The sequence below is a fragment of the Pholcus phalangioides genome, unplaced genomic scaffold (genome assembly GCF_987345545.1).
Source record: "Pholcus phalangioides strain wild (caught in Gottingen) unplaced genomic scaffold, Ppha-v1.0 ptg000014l_1, whole genome shotgun sequence".
NCBI classification, from domain to species: Eukaryota; Metazoa; Arthropoda; class Arachnida; order Araneae; family Pholcidae; genus Pholcus; species Pholcus phalangioides.
In genome coordinates, this window is record NW_028301607.1 from 2,886,350 (window position 1) to 2,904,911 (window position 18,562).

The 18,562-nt window shown below is 39.0% G+C and overlaps 1 protein-coding gene across 1 annotated transcript in view; it reads left to right on the top strand.

The window, feature by feature from the left end:
* The window catches only part of LOC149077930 (uncharacterized), a 55,139-nt gene extending 42,172 nt beyond the window's left edge, over nt 1-12,967 (top strand). The window contains exons 18-24 of the mRNA XM_089241537.1: nt 1,439-1,569; nt 4,613-4,661; nt 6,068-6,340; nt 7,890-8,135; nt 9,593-9,844; nt 10,644-10,715; nt 12,635-12,967. Of these exons, the coding sequence (XP_089097663.1) occupies nt 1,439-1,569; nt 4,613-4,661; nt 6,068-6,340; nt 7,890-8,135; nt 9,593-9,844; nt 10,644-10,715; nt 12,635-12,768 (1,157 nt within the window). The 3' untranslated portion in view covers nt 12,769-12,967. The remainder of the gene's footprint in view (nt 1-1,438; nt 1,570-4,612; nt 4,662-6,067; nt 6,341-7,889; nt 8,136-9,592; nt 9,845-10,643; nt 10,716-12,634) is intronic.
* The last annotated feature ends 5,595 nt before the right edge of the window (nt 12,968-18,562 follow it).

Genomic DNA, 18,562 nt, shown 5'->3' on the forward strand with positions numbered 1-18,562 from the left:
TGCCTGATTTTTCTAGCGTACCCTTGATTGTAGAGGCATATAACTCCAATTGGAAAATGTATCCAAATAACGTTAGAACCCAGATACCTCATTCATGTTGCAATGGGTTGTATAGTTATCAAAAAATAAATAAAAATAACGTTTAATTTGGTCACCCTGTCCTAAAAGGGACCTCGGTCCCTTTAATAAATGCACAACCCTTCACAACATGAATGACGTATACACATGAGTTTTACACATTATTTGAATACTTTTTTTCTAATTGAAAGTATGTCTCTAGAATCAATGGTTCGGCAGTAAAATGTCAGCAAGGAGGATTATGCAATCACCCTGTATAGTTTTTCCCTCAAACAATTTTTTTCAATATTCACATCAAGGTTACCAGTTGCAGTTGGATCACTTGCTTGGAAATAAATTATTGATTCAATAGTTATTATGTGCTGTTTTAAAATGGGTTGTTTAGATCAGAAGTTTCTAGTTTCGTTCGTGCGTAACACTCGATGGTTACGATACTGTTCCGCGGAACCCAAACACACATAAATATTTTTGTTATACACATAAGTTTCTATTGCATCACCAATGGAAGACGTTTGCAGCTTTGGACATCACGGAACCCTTTAAAACAGTGTTCAAACTTTTTACAGCCGTGGGGAATCAGATCTAAGAAATAATACGCAGATTGGAAAAAATAAATAAATATGAGAAATTCTTTGCGGACCGGCAACAGAAAGCAAACAGATGGGAGAAATAATTCGCGGACCGGCAAAAAATGAATAAATGGGAGAAATAATTTGCGGACCGACACGATCTGTGATTAAAAAAATAAACAAAGTGAAGAAATAATTGGTAGTCCGGCACATGGGAGAAATAATTTGCGGAACGGAACTGAAAAAAAGCAAATAAATGAATGAATTATTTTACGGAACTGCAAAAAAGAATAGATGGGAGAAATAATTTGCGGACCAGCAAAAAATAAAAAGTATATCATTTGTGCAAACCTCTGATTTACGAAATATAAATAAAAACCAATATAGAGCTAGTACAATGTTTCAAACAAATCTACAATTATGCTACATGAATGTTTCGCGAAGCTGGATGGGAAAATACTGCTTTAGAAGCCTTTGCGAAACAACCAGTTAGAAACATGGTGTATTCAACCAAAAACAATGCATCTCTTCTTTTTTTTTTCCGGTTCCAAACAAACCGAAATCCTTCTAAAACATTAAGAAAGAGGGTCAGCAGTTTTTTTTGTTGAAGTTTTGTGAAACATCTTTTGTTAAGCATTTGTAGTTTAATCCCGTCCGTACTGTGATTTGTATAATTATCTCCTCCCTGTGGTCGAATAGCGCAATTTGTGTACCTTAATGCAAGTAACAAATTGTCAGGCCTGTTTCTGCATCTTATTTTGTGCAACTTGATTAATTCCGTTCTCTTTCAGGTGGATATGGGAAATCAAATAATAAGCAGCCGTTCCTCGATGACGCAATCGCAACGTTAGAAGAAACTGTGGAGAGAAGGGCTTTCACTGTATCTGTACCAATAGACCTGACGTCTGATAAAAATGAGGAGGTAATTGAAGCTATTGAAGGATTAAAATGTTATTGCGAAAAACTGCAATATTATTGCACGTAACTTCCTGTGGAAATTCAACGTACAGCGTGCGTTAATTAGCAGAGTGCGAGCAAATTAGGGGCGTCTCGGGAAGCGTTTTAGACCCGTGGATGCTTGGCTTGAGCTTCAGTTTCAAAATGAATGATATATGGAGCAAGAACAGATTCGGATAAGAATCGCTAGGTGATTCTAAAGACCCTGGAAATCTCAGGCTGACTTATCCGCCATCTTTGTGCAAAATGTGACGTCAATATTATCGCTACAGCCAATAGCTGTTCCCTATGCTGTTTTTTTTTTGTAAGATTGGACGTCACGTTTGGAATGGGAAACTGGTTTCGCCACTCGGAGGGCGGGCGATGAGTCCACTCGGTATAGTCAAGGTGCTTTCGATGATATTTTTACCGACAGAAGGCAGCACTCATATTAGTTCTGACTTCGTGGGAAAAATTTACTCGAAACAGAAATTTTGGAGGGGGAACATAGCTCGACGAGGTTGCCATCCCTAGTTTCAATCATGCCACAGGGTTGTTGAAATATCGTATGCGTTAAAGACAGTTTTTTCAAAAGTAGTGAATTTGTTAGAAATCCAACTCACTCCGCGCAGTATATCTTGTCAAGATGGGAATCAGGGCCAGTATAAAATCATCTCACCCAAATAATGTGGGTATCTATCTTAAGCTATCGTATGGCTGAGGGACAGCCAACTTCTCCCTGTTCAAGGGCCAACGTAATGGTCAAATACAGCGCCGTGGGTCGTACCAGGGACAACACTTAGGTGTAAAAGCCGCATTAGTGAAATGACTCAGAAAACTCGCAGATTTGTGTCCGCCATAAGTAACATAGTAAAAAACGAGCAATTTAGTCATTAAAATTTTGCCCTGGGCTCCGCTTCGTCATAAACTGGTGCATACCATCGTTTATCTGGTTCCCAGCTAGTAGATGCAGTGCATCAAAAATTACTGTTTCTTTCAAATACAAATACAAATACAAATACACGCCACAACAGGCAAAATGCCCAACGAGGTGGCTGATAAAAAGATGCCCATAAAAATATGGTTGTCATATGTTTCAAAAATACAGCAACCCAATTAAAAATGCAATTAACACAAATTACAAACAATATATACACATGATAAAATATTATACAATGCCCATAAAGAATACTTATGGTTGTCTTATTCTAAGAATGGATAGCTTCTCGATTTACCCCAACATGTTTATCGTATTTCTTTTTAAACGTGTCAATTGTGTTACAATTTACTACCTCCGGGGGTAAGCTATTCCATTTATTAACAACCCTATTGGAGAAAAATTCCCTGCGACACCATAACCTTGCATTGTCCCTCACCAATCGATACTGGTGTCCCCTTGTAAAAGCAGTCGATTGGCGGTGTACTAAAAGTTCATGGTCCATCCTATCATGTCCTCATCTTTCATCCATAGTTATAATCTTGCAGACAAAACATTATTTCTACACATTTTTTCTGCAATTACTTTTTTCCCCCCTAGGGAATGTTGTGAAACGCTGTGTGTAGATTTTTATTTTTGGGATGGAAAGCGTGTCAAAAGCCAGTCGTGTGGATAGCACTGACAACTCATGCTATCACAACTCGTGTGATAGCATGGTGTCAAGGTAAAATGAACTAGCTTCGCACAGGCAGACTATTTGTAGATGTGAAAGGATTGGAAGTAGATCGAAATCACCATTACCTGGTGCTCCCGTATGTTCATGAGATTACACAGAACCAGATTTGCGATACATGTGTTCTTATTGAGTGATCTTCATGGAACAATATATCGGTATTTTGGTTTCGAAATTCAGAGATGATTGCTTATATATATAAAAGGCAACTTGCCAACGAGGTGGCGGCAAGAAATGGAGTAAAAATGCCCATAAAATACTTAATAGCAATATACTTAAGAGTGTGTACAAAAAGGCAGTGTGGTGAGAATATAGTTAACTAATCCATTTTCAGCCAGGAGTTCTTGAGCTGTGTCACGACCCAAACTTGATTTGCAGAGGCTTCCAAGACAGGTCGCAAAAATTCACTTGCAGCCAGGGATTCTTGAGCTATGGATTCACGATCCGAATTCGATTCGCATAGGCTTATAGGAAAGTTCGTTCAAATTCACTTTGCAACCAGGGATACTTGAGTTCGGTTACAAATTCGGATCGTGACATGGGTTCTCGGAAGCCCCTGAGAATCAAATTCTCAGGGGCTTCCGAGATGGGTCGGACAGATCCATTTAGAGCCAGATATTCTTGAGCTATGTGGCATGGCCGAAACTTGACTCGCAGGGGTTTCCGAGATGGGTCTTAAATGGGTCCTTTTATAAATGCACTTATCCGGTCACTGATTTCACTAATTTCGAAAAACAAACAGTCCCATGGGTCGCGAAGCTGGTTCTGTTGTTGATTTTGGGTCGTGGCTCAAAATGTTTGAGAACCCCCTCCCCCCCGGCTTAAATAATGATGGAGGAAATCAACTTATAACACAGTTATTTTACCTAGTCGTGGGCAGCACAAAATCACGTCAAGGGCCAGCTGGTGACTACCCGTAGTACAGCTGGTCCTTCTAAACGTTTGGGCCCAAGCGTTATGAATTGTTGTTTGTTTCGCGGTCGTTAGATATATAGTGGGCTTTATATTGACGAGCCAAAATTTTTGAAAAGGGATTTTGTTTTTTGATTTCAACAGCACACGAGATTCTAAACTAGGGTAGCTGTCACTTTCGGTCTTTGGCCCTTCATCCCGAAGGCCCGTGATGTTAACACAGTATTGTATTGTAGAAATCAATTTCTCTATCTATTGAATCGATCTTATACAAATAGTTAAGGTTCCACCTTTACAAAATGGGAATCTGTCAAACGTTAAATAAAGGAAGGAATCCATTTCCACACAGAGAAAATGATTGCTTCGTATTCCTTTTTTTTACAAAAATGTAAAACATGTTATCATCGAGAACGAGATTAATATTTAATTCATCTTTTCATTATTTAGATTATTGTCACCTTCAATAATATCGTGTTAGGAGAGGGACCGTTTGTCAGTAAGTAAAAGTCCATTCTCATCAATTATTCTATAATAATAATAATTATTATTATTTTTAATTTTTTAAGACTAATTTTTTAAAGTTGATTTTAGGAATTTCAACATTCGAAATTTGGCTGCTTGGAGTTTAACTAGAGTGCATAGGTAACAGGGCGCATGGCATTTTTATTAACTAACTAACCGTATGATGGCTCGGTTCATATCCTCTGGGACTTCTAACCGTAAAGTCACCACCGGGAAACATATTTTCAATGTGTTTAAAATTCAAAATGAAATATTACATACGTGCTTCCGATACACATTCAACGATTTCCAAACATTTTAGAGAAAGTTATACATACAAGCACAGTAAAATAGCAAGCACAATAAAATAGTACATACAGGGTGATTCAGAAAAGATGGGAAAAACTTTAAGGGGTGATGATAGTACACAGCAATACAAACAATTGTCATCAAATAATGCACGGTCTAACGTGAAACGCAAACGCGGTAGCGCGTTTCGAAACGGCCGCTCCACAAACGTTGAAACGGCATTCCTGTTGAAATTGATCGGGAGAAAAAAGAACACCATGTATGCAAATGTAACCTGGGGAAGAAGAAGAAACCGTATGCAAATCTGCGTTACAGTGAATAGAAGGCGCGTATGCCAGCCCTATGAAGTTATTCCAGCGTGCAACCGTTCTGACAGTTGTAACGGCGTATTTTCATACTGAATTATTATTACCCCAGGTTATTATTATTGTTATTATTATTACCCCATATTATTACCCCATATTATTACCCATGTTACATTTACATGCATGGTGTTCTTTTCCTCCCGATGAATTTCAACAGGAATTCCGTTTTGTGGAAATTTTGAGAGTTTTTATCAAAAAAATAAAAAGCATTATTTATTTATATTTTTTAATTTTGTGCTTTTCTAAAGCTAAATACACTACTTGGCTAGGTACTTTTACCTATAGATGGCAGCACATTAATTCTGAATTTGGAGGAAGAAACTTTCTCAAAAGGGAAATTTTTTAGGAAAATAATTTTGGCTCGATGATGTGTTAGTGAAACGAAGAATTTCTATTCGTACAATAAGTAATGGTTCAAAATAGTTTAGACTGCATCATCACTTCATTATCATATTGTTTTGCTAAAACTAATGTTATTTGAGATGGAAATGAAAAATTTTGTAGGAGAATATTTACAGTTTTTTAAGAGCATAAATGCATATTTTATAGAGCATTTCATAGAAGTTTTCAGAGCATAAAAATCCTAGCCGTACTGATGAGAATCTGTGAATGCACTAAACGACTATAGTAGGCTCAATAGAAATTGGTGTCTGATTCTCAAAAATGTGATATTTATTATGTGAAACTGTGGATGAACTTATGGTGATGTTTTTTTTTATCCTCCTAGAAACAAATACAGACAAAAGTTTCAAGATGGTCGCCGAGAACTATCAGATTATATCTCAAACTTACGTTGAGACAACTGTAGATGAAGATGGTTACGACACCATTACAGATTGCTACCAGGCCTGCAAAGAAGAAAAGTCCTTAGCCTGCGCTAGTTTCTCCATCTGTCCGAACGCCAAGGTCAAGAAATGCAGAGTAAGCTCTCAGGTTGTCATAAATCCCGATTCAGCTGTGGATGACATCGAAGAAATGAAAGGCTGCAATGTGTACTCGAGTAAGTAACATTCCTTTCACTTTTTTTGTATGCATAAAAGTGATCTTTATCAGCTAATGATTTTATGAGTTCGGTGATTTTTCATCAGTGATCGTGAGAGAGAGAGGGTCTCATTAATCTTTGACCTCATACAGGAGCGCCATAGAGTTTGGGATAACAAACTATACGTCAGTCTCCCAAAGCTACTCATTCGCATCTAGGCATGGTGATGCTGTCTTAAGTATTATGTATAGCCAGTCACATGGTTGCTGTGGCTCATTCGTTCTGACTTGATGGCTCCGACAGACCAGACACGACCTAGGCTCTGTCCCTCCCGGGATAATGTCTGACTTCATGACTACTTCACCAAACACCAACTCTAGCCATATCGCTATATTGCAATTTACTGCCATTAGTGAGATGGGTTGGTAGTGAAGGTGCTGTCTATCGGTGGTCGCCTCGAGTTCGTTTGGGAAAATATCTTATCTATATCCTCCCTTGGGTTCGAACCCGGGATCCTGACAACAACCTTATGACTGACCCCTTGATGACTGGGGCCAAATACAAATAATAGGTGCTCTCTGCCCAAAAATCATTATCTGAGCATTCGACAGCGTCAAGTGTAAGGCGAGAGTAAACGAATGGTGGAAAAAAGAACGAATAATTAGACACTGCAAAGGGCAATTAGTCTCGACTCTTGAGGAGTCGTGATAGAAGATGGCTCAGCTGGGTCGTATGTTGTCATCGAGGTCAGCTCAGATTTACCACACAGCTTAGTAGTAGATGGAACATGCACGCGTACTTCACCATGCGAGGGTCGGAAACCGAAGACTCTAGACTCAACCAGAGTATGATGATCACTTAATACAGGGCTGGACAAATCGCCAAAAATATCTAGGCACCAGAGTAATTTTTTGGGTGCCAAAGTTTTTTTTCACCTGAAAAAAAGGTCCAAAAATAATGCTTCTTTTGACTTTTTCAGGGCATAGTGACCCTTTTCATGTTGGCAGATATGCTGCTATAAATTCCAAACATTTTGTGCTGCTCTCAGCCTGCAGTATAGTAACTGCACAAATAAAATAACATTATATATATATATAGGTGCCAATACCAACTTTTTAGTCACCAATGCGGCCTTGCGCGTGGGATTTGCCTAGCCCTAAGATAATGCACTTCATTGAGCTTCTTGTTTGTGCATAGGTCGATGAGTCTTGTTCCAGATGTGATTTTGCATCCCTCTTAATGGACGTATATCGTGCAAGTTAGGCAACCGTTCTCCTCACGTCACATTTCCGCTGCCAAACTTCGTGGTGTGGAAACCTTGTGAAGACCAGATATGGTCACGGGCTATATAGGGTGAACGTGACATGTTCTGCCAAACGAAAAGGGAGTGATAGACGAGTGCGCGACCATATGGAACATCAAACCTCCCCCTACCAAATTAATTCCAATTGAAATTTGCTAAGATGTCGGCCGTATGTGAATGTCATGCTGAATACATGCTTTGTGAGCGGGTGGCTCATGTCAAGAGAGTTCACGAGAATTTTTTTTCTTTCTATCTCTTTCGCAGTTTTGTTCTTGGAAATGTTCATCAAGATGGAAGGGCTGATGCCAATGATTCCCGGTGGCAAATCATACAAAAATGTCCGCTCGCCCGAAGAATGTGCCCAGAGGTGCAAGCAATACGAAGGATTCAGTTGCAGAGGTTTCGAGCACTGCAAGACCAAGAAAAGCTGCGTACTCCACCACAAACACGCTCTTGATCTGACAGAGGAAGAAATTGGCGTCGGAGATGCAGATTGCTCACACTACTCATGTATGCTAACGGAAACTAATATATTCCATCACAGTGTTTCTCAACCTGTCTGAACCCGAGGACCAGTAGAATGTCTGAAATAATTTGACGGACCACTTGTGTCCCGTATTACGGGACATTTATTTAATTTTGTCTGTTCCGATTTTTTTATACAATTTATTGAATTTGTGATATTCACCAAGGTCATGAATATACAGCGTTTTCATAAACAATACAGTGAAACCTGTGCATAACGATAAACCTGCCTATAACGGTAATGTTTTTGGTCCCGACTGAATTCCTATTCATTAGGAAATGGCGCAAATGCTAAAACTGTCTGCAACGATAACCTGTCTATAACAATATTTTTTTCTAGGTTGCTCCTGCAGTATTGTTATAGAAAGGTTTTACTGTATATAAAAATTATCTCATGATAATTAAGTTTTACAATAAATATAGTAAAACCACTCTTAACGTACATCCCTTTGATCCGTTAAAGAGGTCACTCCCCTCTTTTACAGCCAAATAATTTCCCCTTGTATAAAAGAATGCATTTCAAACCCTCGGTCATCCCTCGTTTACAGACGGATTTTTTTGGCCCAGGGCCAAACTAGGTGCAGGGCCGTAACTAGGTTTTTTGCCACCCGGGCAAACATCATTTTGCTACCCCCCCCCCCCGGTTTTAAAGTTCGATAATTTGTAACGGTGTTTTTTGTTCTCACCTAAAACTGCCACCCCTAAATTTTTCCGCCCGCGGCAGGCAGTTGCCCCCTCCGTTCCCCCCCCCCCCAGTTCCGGCCCTTCACCGGTGCCTGCAAAAGAGAGTGTTTTACTGTATTTATCTCACATATTTTTCAGATCCACCTTCTTTTTCGCAATTTTAATAGCAATTAGTAATTGTGCCCATTTCTGGCAACGTTTTGATGACAATTCGTGATGTCCCGTATTTTACCCTATTTAAGATCCCAGTTTAATGTTCTTTTCTCAATGAAATATGGTCATCTGATCATCTGAAAATTTTTTCCCCTTGAAATACATTTCGTTTACTGCGATTTGTAGCTGTCCTTCATTCCCCCTTCACCCCATCAGCAATTTCAGCATTAATTAGTAAATTGCATTTTTTGACTAAATTTAATGATGCCCACCCCTCCCCCGTATTTATCGCACCCCGTATGAGCGCGTTTCCACACATTTTCCACTATAATGTATGGTGAACCTAACCATAAAAGTATAATTTTTAACTGAACCCATATGGATATTTCTAGAACCAGTTACAAATGCTGATTGATCTTTCATTCGGTTAGAATCAAGTTTTATTAGAATTAATGTTATCTTGTCTGCTTGGGGGCCACCTATACCGTCGTCGTGGACCACAGGTTGAGAACTACTGTTCTGTTACATTTGGTCAGACTATCGTTTACTGAGCCGATGGATATCATCTTTTTTTGTAATTGCTAATAATTCTTCTCTTTTCGCAGCAAAATTCATCACCGACTACACTCACATGGGCAACTTGAAGATTAACGATGGCATTTTCAAGCAAGAGCTTGGCGTGATTTCTGAAGAATGTGCAAAAGCATGTTCGGAGCAACTGAAAAATTGCAAATCATTCACCTTCTGTCCTTCTTCAGTCGCCGGAGGATCCGATAGCTCTTGCGCACTGTCCACGAGATCTCCTCTCGAAAAGGGCATCGATCCAGTGGCTGCTGAAAACTGCCATCTCTATTTGAGTACGTTTTTGTTTTTTTTACATTTGTTGACCTTTTTGTTTTTTGTCGCGACCTTTGGCCGCGTAAAACAGGCCCGCCCTTACCGGACGAGGGGCTCCGGCGCGAAAATAATAATGGGACCGGAGGCATCCTTATAGTAACGGGCCCCCTTTGCCCCGATTTAATATATTCTGTGAAAGATGGGAATCCAAAATTCAGATTAAATGAAAGTCTAAAAAATTCGGAATAAACGAAAGAAATAATTTCAGAATTTGTAAAATGTCAGAATAAATGAAAGAAATAATTTCAGAATCGGTGAAATGTTAGAATAAATGAACATCTACAGATCACTTAAGCAGCCCGCGGCTTATTTTCAAATAACTTAAGTGCCCAGTGGCACGTTTTCAAACCCCCCCCCCTCCAAGTGTCACTCACTCTTCCAAAAGGTTGAGCACCCTTGATATGTAGGCGCTTTATGGACATGAGGACCCTGAGCCATGCCCACACGGGTAATGATAATCCTGGTTTCATAAACAGCTGTGGTGGATTCTGAAAATAATCACATTTCCTCTCCCCCCCCCCCCCCACCATATTTCACTTGAAAGCTCTCTGTGGGCTACTTATAATATCCCAGGGGCTCAAGGGAGCCATATGGACCCAGTATGAGAACCACTGGCATAAAAGCGGAAAAAAATATGTCAACAAATCCATAATTTTCGTTCAGTGATAAATCCATGTATCTGGTCTGATAACATAATTACGTGCACACGTGTGTATATAAGCTTTCGCTCTATCTTATTCTTTTTTCCTTTTCTTATAGAAAAGAGTGATGTAGAAATTGAAGGTTGGGAGAAGTTCAAGCTTGATGTCACTAATAAGAAAGGAGGAGGAAGTAAGAATGACTTTACGAATATTATAAACGCTTATAATTATTATACAGCGTTGTTGGCCCTAGCTTCAATGTTCTCTACACCAGCTGGTCTCAACCTTTTTTGAATCGCAGAGCCCTTTCTGGTATATAATTTCTGTGGCGAAGCCCCGTAGACTTACAAGTTACTGATACATTTACAATTATTTTTTCAAGTTTAGTTTCATTTCCTCGAGCGAATGCGGAGCCCCCAAGGGATCCGCGGAGCACAGGTTGAGAACCACTGCTCTACACAGATTCAAGCGCCCCCTCTTCTTCCAATGCAGTGACGTCAGAGAAATAGAAGTCGTCCGGTTTCTGGAATAAAAGACTCCCCTTCCTTAAACCTTTAGTAAATACCTTCCAAACAACTCCGTTTATGCAAATTTTTCACAATCTTGAAATACAGGGTGGGCAAAAAGTCCGTAGAAACTTTAAAAATGAATGAAAACCGGAAAAATAAACGAAGCAAAAAATGGTTTGCAGGGTTAGCATCGCTAGGTCACGGGAATTTTTTTAAGACAGGAGAAACAACTCAAAACAGCCGATAGGTGGCACTGGTACGAGTGACTTCGGTGGACACATGCAAACGACACGGTTATAAAAACCTGCGCTCCTAATCCACAATCAGTTCACCGTTGTAAGCCAGGCATGTGGACCTGCTGCACTCTGCCGTTGCTGGATTTGTGACGCGCCTGCAATGTGTTATTCCCCTGCACATACTGCTGTTATAAACGATTTGGTGGCATTCTGTTCGTTATTTGCGTATCTTTCCTTTGACTTGGTCGGCGCCACCTATCGGCGGCTTTTTGAGGTTTTTTTCCCCCTTTCTTAAAAAAAATTCCCGTGCCCTGGCGATGCTTACCCTGCAAACCGTTTTTTATTTTGGTTATTTTTCCAGTTTTTATTCACTTTTAAAGTTTCTACGGACTTTTTCGCCCACCCTGCACTTTCTCTCTACATCAGCTTCGCTTCTACAAACGCACCTTCATTAATTTGAAACGACAATTTGCTTAGACCTCAAACAGTTATCGTTCCTCAAATAGATTTAACAATAGGGGAGACCGTAGGCACATTATGTGCCTACGGACAAAATTCTCTTTATGGAAAACAGGGTGGAGGCGAGTTCACCCAGCATAATGTGGCAATTTTGCCCAAAAATAATTTTTAAAAGGATCGACCGAACCAATGGCTTCACTACAATATAAATTGATATGCACAAAAAACAACGTAGTTCAAAGCTCCAAGTACGTATTATTGTGTCTGAAGGTACAACACTTTAGAGCGGTGTGATTCCCAAAGTGGAGCCCAAACCCCATAGAGGGGCAATTTGAGTTTTTATGTGAAGGCTTGGAACCTTCCGAACTTCATTTTCTTTTTAATATCAGTTCAAATTTTGAATTTTTAAACAATTTCTTGATGACTTCGTTTATTTTTTCTCATTATTTTTCTCTTTCTATGGCAGGGTTTGACTAAAGGTTCTTAATGTTTTGCGTTCCACGGAAAATTCGTGCCTGTACGATAGAGTCCACGGACCCCACTGAGGGGGTTAATCCCATTTATCCACGGATTACACTTAGAAACATGGATTTTTTTTTTTTTATTTGCCTCAGGAAAGACGGGGCAACAACTTTCTAATTGGGTTTTTGAGCACTGAGTGTCCGTATAAAAAGTTAACTATTATATTTCAATAACTATATAACCCCCTGCAATATGAATGACGTTTCTGAGTTCTACACGTTATTTAGATACATTCTCTAATTGGTAGTTAGCCCCCTACATTCAACGGTTTGCCAGTAAAATGAGGCAAGTGGTAATAATGAAATCACCTTGTATATAAATAAATAATGTTGTAATATTTCACATTAGTATTGATACTGATATGTACTTTCATGTGCTTCCAGGCAACATAGCTGGAATTGTGATCGGGACGCTGGTGTTTGGACTTTTCATTGGTGTCGCGATTGCATTCGGATACTCCTATTACCGTTCTAGGAAAGGTGGTGATGGTTTGAATGTCCGTTTCGTAAAGAGCTAAGGTTCTGTCCGCTCCGCTTTTTTTTATACGCGTGTTATTTCATCTAAAAGGATGATTGACTGTCTTTCAATGTCGGAGATGTACGTCAATCAATTTTGCGGAACACCTCTTCATTCGATCTCCTCTGTACTTCTTTCTCACCAGTTTTGTATCATAATTAATGTTCTTTAAATTAATAAAAAAAAATTGATATGTAGTAGAAATGAATGATTCTTTTCTTCCCGCGCACGCGATACAACAAACCAAGGGACTTTCTGGATATTATGCAGAGATGCAGAGGTCAACTTGGGAAGGAAGTTACCTACCTCTTGCAAAGTGGGCAAGAGAAGAAACGCCATGTCGTATAATCGCCAAAGTGCTTGCCCAGTTCCCAACAGGTCCTGGTGGAGACAGCTAACTTTTCTTTCCATCTCGGCAGTATCCAGTATCCATACGTAGTATTTTGCGGATGATTGAGAGTAGACATGCTAAAGGGTTGGGATATGGGGCTGGGTATCGTTCGGTTCGCCAGAAATTCTATAGGAGAGAAGTCATTATTTACATCATAAGAAAAGCCAGTTAATTGTAATGTTTTGAGCTCTGAATTCTCCAATGCGAATTCGGAATGCAAAGACGTTGTAAAACAAAATAGACATAGAAATTGATGTCCGTATAAAGGAGTATTTTCAACTTTTCTGAACCGAAGGACTATTTTTGTCCTATATTACAGGAAATTCCGGTATTTTTAGTCGTTCCCAATTTTTTACACATTTTTCCAACGATGCTCATTTGAATTGGTCACGTTTACTAAAATGTTGAATAAAGAGCGTTTGTGCACAACTTATTATGATAATTCCCTGGACAGATTATGCGGATCTCTTGGGAATATGTGACGATCATGTTATTAATTATAGCTGTAGCTACAATTATTCATCTTACGTATTTGACAGGTTCAGCGTTGTTTGATCAATTTTTCAGGGATTTTAAGTACAACTGGGTATTCTTCCGACTTATGGCAACGTTTTTGATGACAATTGGTGATGTCCCGTATTTTATCGTATTTAAGATCCCAGATCCACTTATTTTTCTAAAGAAAATATTATCATCGTCATTTGAACGTTTTTATGTCAAATACATTTTCATTTACTGTGGTTTGCAACAGCAGCCTTTAATTTTCCCACCTATCACCCATTTTAGAAATAATTAGCAAATTTTTGTCGTAAATTGCATTTTCTTGCTGCAATTAACGATACCCGTATTTTCATTATCAAAATTTCCCGCATTTTCGTTGATAGGGTATGGTGAACCAAAGTATGTAGGTATATACAAATTTTGTTTGAGCCCATATAGAGATGTTGCTAATACCAGTTAGAACAATTGAATAATTTTTCATTCAGTTGAATTATCAAGTTTGCGTGCGGACCACCTATGCCATCGTTGCAGACTACCTCTTGTTCGGGGACCATCAGGGCCGGATTGACCATTAAGCAAAATACGCTCGTGCTTAGGGCATCAGTACTAAAGGGGCACCACAAAAAGATATCAAATTGTTTTTTTTATGTACAATTTTTTTTCAACATCGATCATCCGATAGAAGATCCTAAAATTTTAAGAACACTTCATTGTATAGTTGAAGATCATTATTACAAGGATGGCACAAAAGACGAGAAACTAATAATATTGCAAAATAGACTTCACATTATTTTTTGCTGTTTTTCGATTAGCTTTTCACAATTTTCATAAAATATGCCCAGGGCTGTCTTAACATTTTCATACACCCACATACAAAACAATTTTTCTGAAAGAGGCACTACTACCTAGCTAAAAATTCTTACCTACCTATTTGCATATTTACTCTTGAAAATCGGAACCAGATCTAATTGTCACTTGACACCCCGGTGCCAGAAGTACCCTGATGGGCCCATGCATTAAACCAAGTTCTACAGAATAAGGACATGATTTTTGTGGATCAACTATATAGTTTGATCTATAGAAGTAAAAGAAATTCTACCGGGTGTAAATTACAAACTTGACAATGTATCTAAAAGAAAAAATACCCAATATAACGGTGATTCGTCAGAAATAAGATACCTATTGCCAGGACCGCAACTGGATACTTGGTTAGCCTGGGCAACCACTCATTTAGGCACCCTCCTCGTAATGCTGACGGGTAGGTTGGTTTTCGGTTGAATGTTGAAATTTGCGGCCACTTTGGTGATGCGCCCGGGCACCAGACCCGCCTGCTCTCCCCCCCCCCCCCACTACGTGCGGCCCTGCCTATTGGTAATATTATGGACATTCTAACATTTAATGGTTGCTCCTTGGAGTGTTGTTACAGCCTTTGTCTCCTCAACCGTCCGTCGTAGTGGTATGGTTCTAATTTTAAAAATTCTCAAAATGTGACCAGAAATCACCCTGTACGAGTTTTGAAGATGAAAAAATAAAATAAAAAATGTAAATTTTTATACGATCCCCGCCCCTAACTTCCAATTAGACAGTTGTTGCTCTTTTGTTCTGAGCCCAACAAACAAATTACATGTTTTCAACTGCATTATTCCCCGAGATATTTAAATTCAAAAATTGGAGACGGGTCCGGGCTTAGGAGAATTTCGCGGCCCAATGCAAAAAAAAAAAAAAAAAATTGCGGCCCCCCCCCAATAAAATTTTATGTAGTTGCTCCCCGACTTACAAACTTTTCGAGTTACGAACATAAATCTTGAAGGGGAAATTTTTTTTCAGAAAGAAACGCATTTTATTATACTCATTTTTTTCATTATTTCAGGAACGCGTTGATAGCGTGGATCGTAATCAAACACGATCCATTGAGAGGGAACGGCATGTAAATTAATTTTATAAAATTCATAAATTATTAATAATAATTAGCGCGTGGTTCACCTGCTGCCACTTCATCGTGGCTCGAATCATATTGAACAGACATAAATTTTTGTCATACTTTTAAAGCGTTTCATCATCTCTTTATCAAATATACGTTGCAATTCGATAACTGATAATTTTTCGAATTTTTTATTGCTATTTTTGTGTAATTAATGTAAATTTGTGTGTTATAAAATTTTGTAAAATTTGTTAATGTAAATTAATAGAAGTAAAGGGATCAAGTACTGGAATTCCATGACCACCACAAGGGTGGGGCTGACAGTCAGGATCGTCTTAATAGCATCATGGGCCCTAGAATCAAGGGCTTTTTTGGAGGCCCTACCTGAAAAATGCAACTACGTCTCGTTTTTCTGAGGTACCTCTTCTCTTGAGGCCCTTCGGACACGGCCCGGGAGAGGGGTGGGCATGCGCTAAGACGGCGCTGCCTAAAGTTCGCACCAGGCATCCTCCTTTTCAGTTTTGAATCTGGTAACCCTATCTGAAGACCACGTATTTTCACTTATTTGTTCGATCATCCATATTATCCGAATTTTTTTGTGGAAAGAAATAATTATTTTTTTTACATAAAATCGATTATTTCAAATTTACGAATTTTGTTACCGGAATTTTCGTCTCATAAAAATATTTTATGCTGAAAAATGCAAAAAACTCTTTTTCTTATCATCCTGAAATTTCGAGATTAGATGGCAGCACTAACAGTATATAAATCAAGCCTCCATCGAGCTTATATTGCTGGAGAGAGTGTGACGTCAGCGGTCTCCGCCTTGGCCGTGCTGAGAACGATGCCCCCCAACATCTTTCATCGGAACATCACGTGACTCGGTGAAAACAAACACAAACCCCGTTATTTTCTTATGGCATCCACAGGAATTTAAAACAATAAATGAAAGAAATAATTTCAGCATCGATGAGATAATTCCAGAATTAATGAAAGAAAATATTCTAGAATTAATGTAAAAGAGATCATTTCAGCATTGATAAAAGAGACAATAATAAAATTAATGGAAGATAATTCCAAAATTAATGTAAAAGAGATAATTTCAAAATTAATGAAAGAGACAATTCCAGAATTAATGAAGGAAAATCCAGAATTAATGAAGGAAAATCCAGAATTAATGAAGGAAAATCCAGAATTAATGAAGGAAAATCCAGAATTAATGAAGGAAAATTCAAGAATTGATGAAAGAAATTTTTCAGCATTAATGAAATAAATAATTTAATCTTTTTTCAACTCTTTAGATGAGACATTAATTTTCATTTTCGTGCTTGAGAAGATATAAATAAAAATTTGTTATGTTATTGCATGAATATCCACCTCAAAAGTGGGTCCGGCTCATTATTTTATATTTAATTTTCTAGGCTTCGTACCTCTAAGCGAGCTCAATATTTTGAAAGCCAAAGATTCAATTCAATTTTTAAAATTATTGATGTGGCAGAAAACCCCACCAAATTTCCGCATTTCTACGCTGAAATCGGCAATTTTAACATTGATCTCTATGGGGATCATCCATTGCATGTCCCTCAGGAGTGATGCTGATGATGATTATGACGTCTATTCGAAAAGCCTCATATAAAGTCCATGCAAGCCCCAGAATCTCTGTCGTCTGTTTCTTCTCTTCAGGTTGTTACTTGTTTTGGACGTCTCCTTGTGTCCTGAAAAAATTACTGAACTGGAAGTTCGAACTTCCAGTTCTGTTTGTGAGCTTAGCTTGTAGGGAACCGACTTCTTGTCTGTCGTCTGCTCATTAAGTGGTTATTTGTCTTGGACGTCTCCTTATGCTCAAATGAAATAACCGAACTTTCAGTTTGAATTTCCAGTTCAGTTTATGAGCTTCGTTTATAAGGAACTGAGTGGAATAAAATAATATAGTTTTTTTAATTTAAACTTCATCATCACCACATGAGTCACTTTTAAATTTGATATTAGATGGCAGCACATTACTTTAAAGTGGAATGTAGAAAAATTCCCTTTTTACGATCTTACCTGTTGTCTGCTTGTCTGGAGGTCCTTTGTTTTGGATGTCTCCTTGGGACTTCAGAAAATTAATGAACTGGAAGTTTTTGATCTTTCAAGTCAGTGATGGTAACTCGTGGGAAATTTCCCATATTCGTGGGAAAAATTGGCTAAAATTGGTCCTGCAAATGCTACAAGGCAAAAATAAACTGATATTCGCGGACGGCGTAACATTTCGAGTCACCCGGTATATACGGGACTCATTACTTCCTAGATACGATATCTATAGGACGTACTGTCCTAGCGGGAAGATTGGACGCATTTATCGTACCCACGTCCTGCGGCAGGCTGTGATCTTTGTTGGAGCCTTAGAAGATGAAGCCTTTCAACCCAAGGCCCCCAGAAGGGGTGGGCTGACAAGGCTCCAGCCCTGGGGCCCGGAATGATTTTCACAATTTTTTTTCTTTTCACGCTATAAATTCATCATAAAAGGGCCCGTGAAAGTCTGGACGGGGGCCCGCAAAAGATCCCAGCCTAGGGGCGCTGCTCCAGGATGTGGGGGCCATGTTTCAACCCCACAGATCCGTGGGGTCACGGCCTCTGTGCAGTCACATGGGGCACCTCTCTACGAAAGGGTGTAAAATCCGAGTTCGAAGGTAAAAAAAAAAATTGAGCAGAGAAACGTTATCGGAGGTACCAAAAATAGATCCCGCACGGGCAGAGATTCCTTTCTCTTCTCATCCCCTACCAATTTGTACATCAAGACCACTTTAAGACCATCGTAGACCCGGGGCCACAACTAGAGATTTGGTCAGCTGTGTCAAGCAAGAATTTTGGCACCCTCTTGTAGTGTTGAAGTAGAGTTGGAAACAATTCAGAAAAGAAACTATAATCGGTGTTTTTAACTAGGGACGGTTCTTTGGCCGTGCGACCTGCGCGGCTGTATGGGGGTAAGTGCGGATCCAG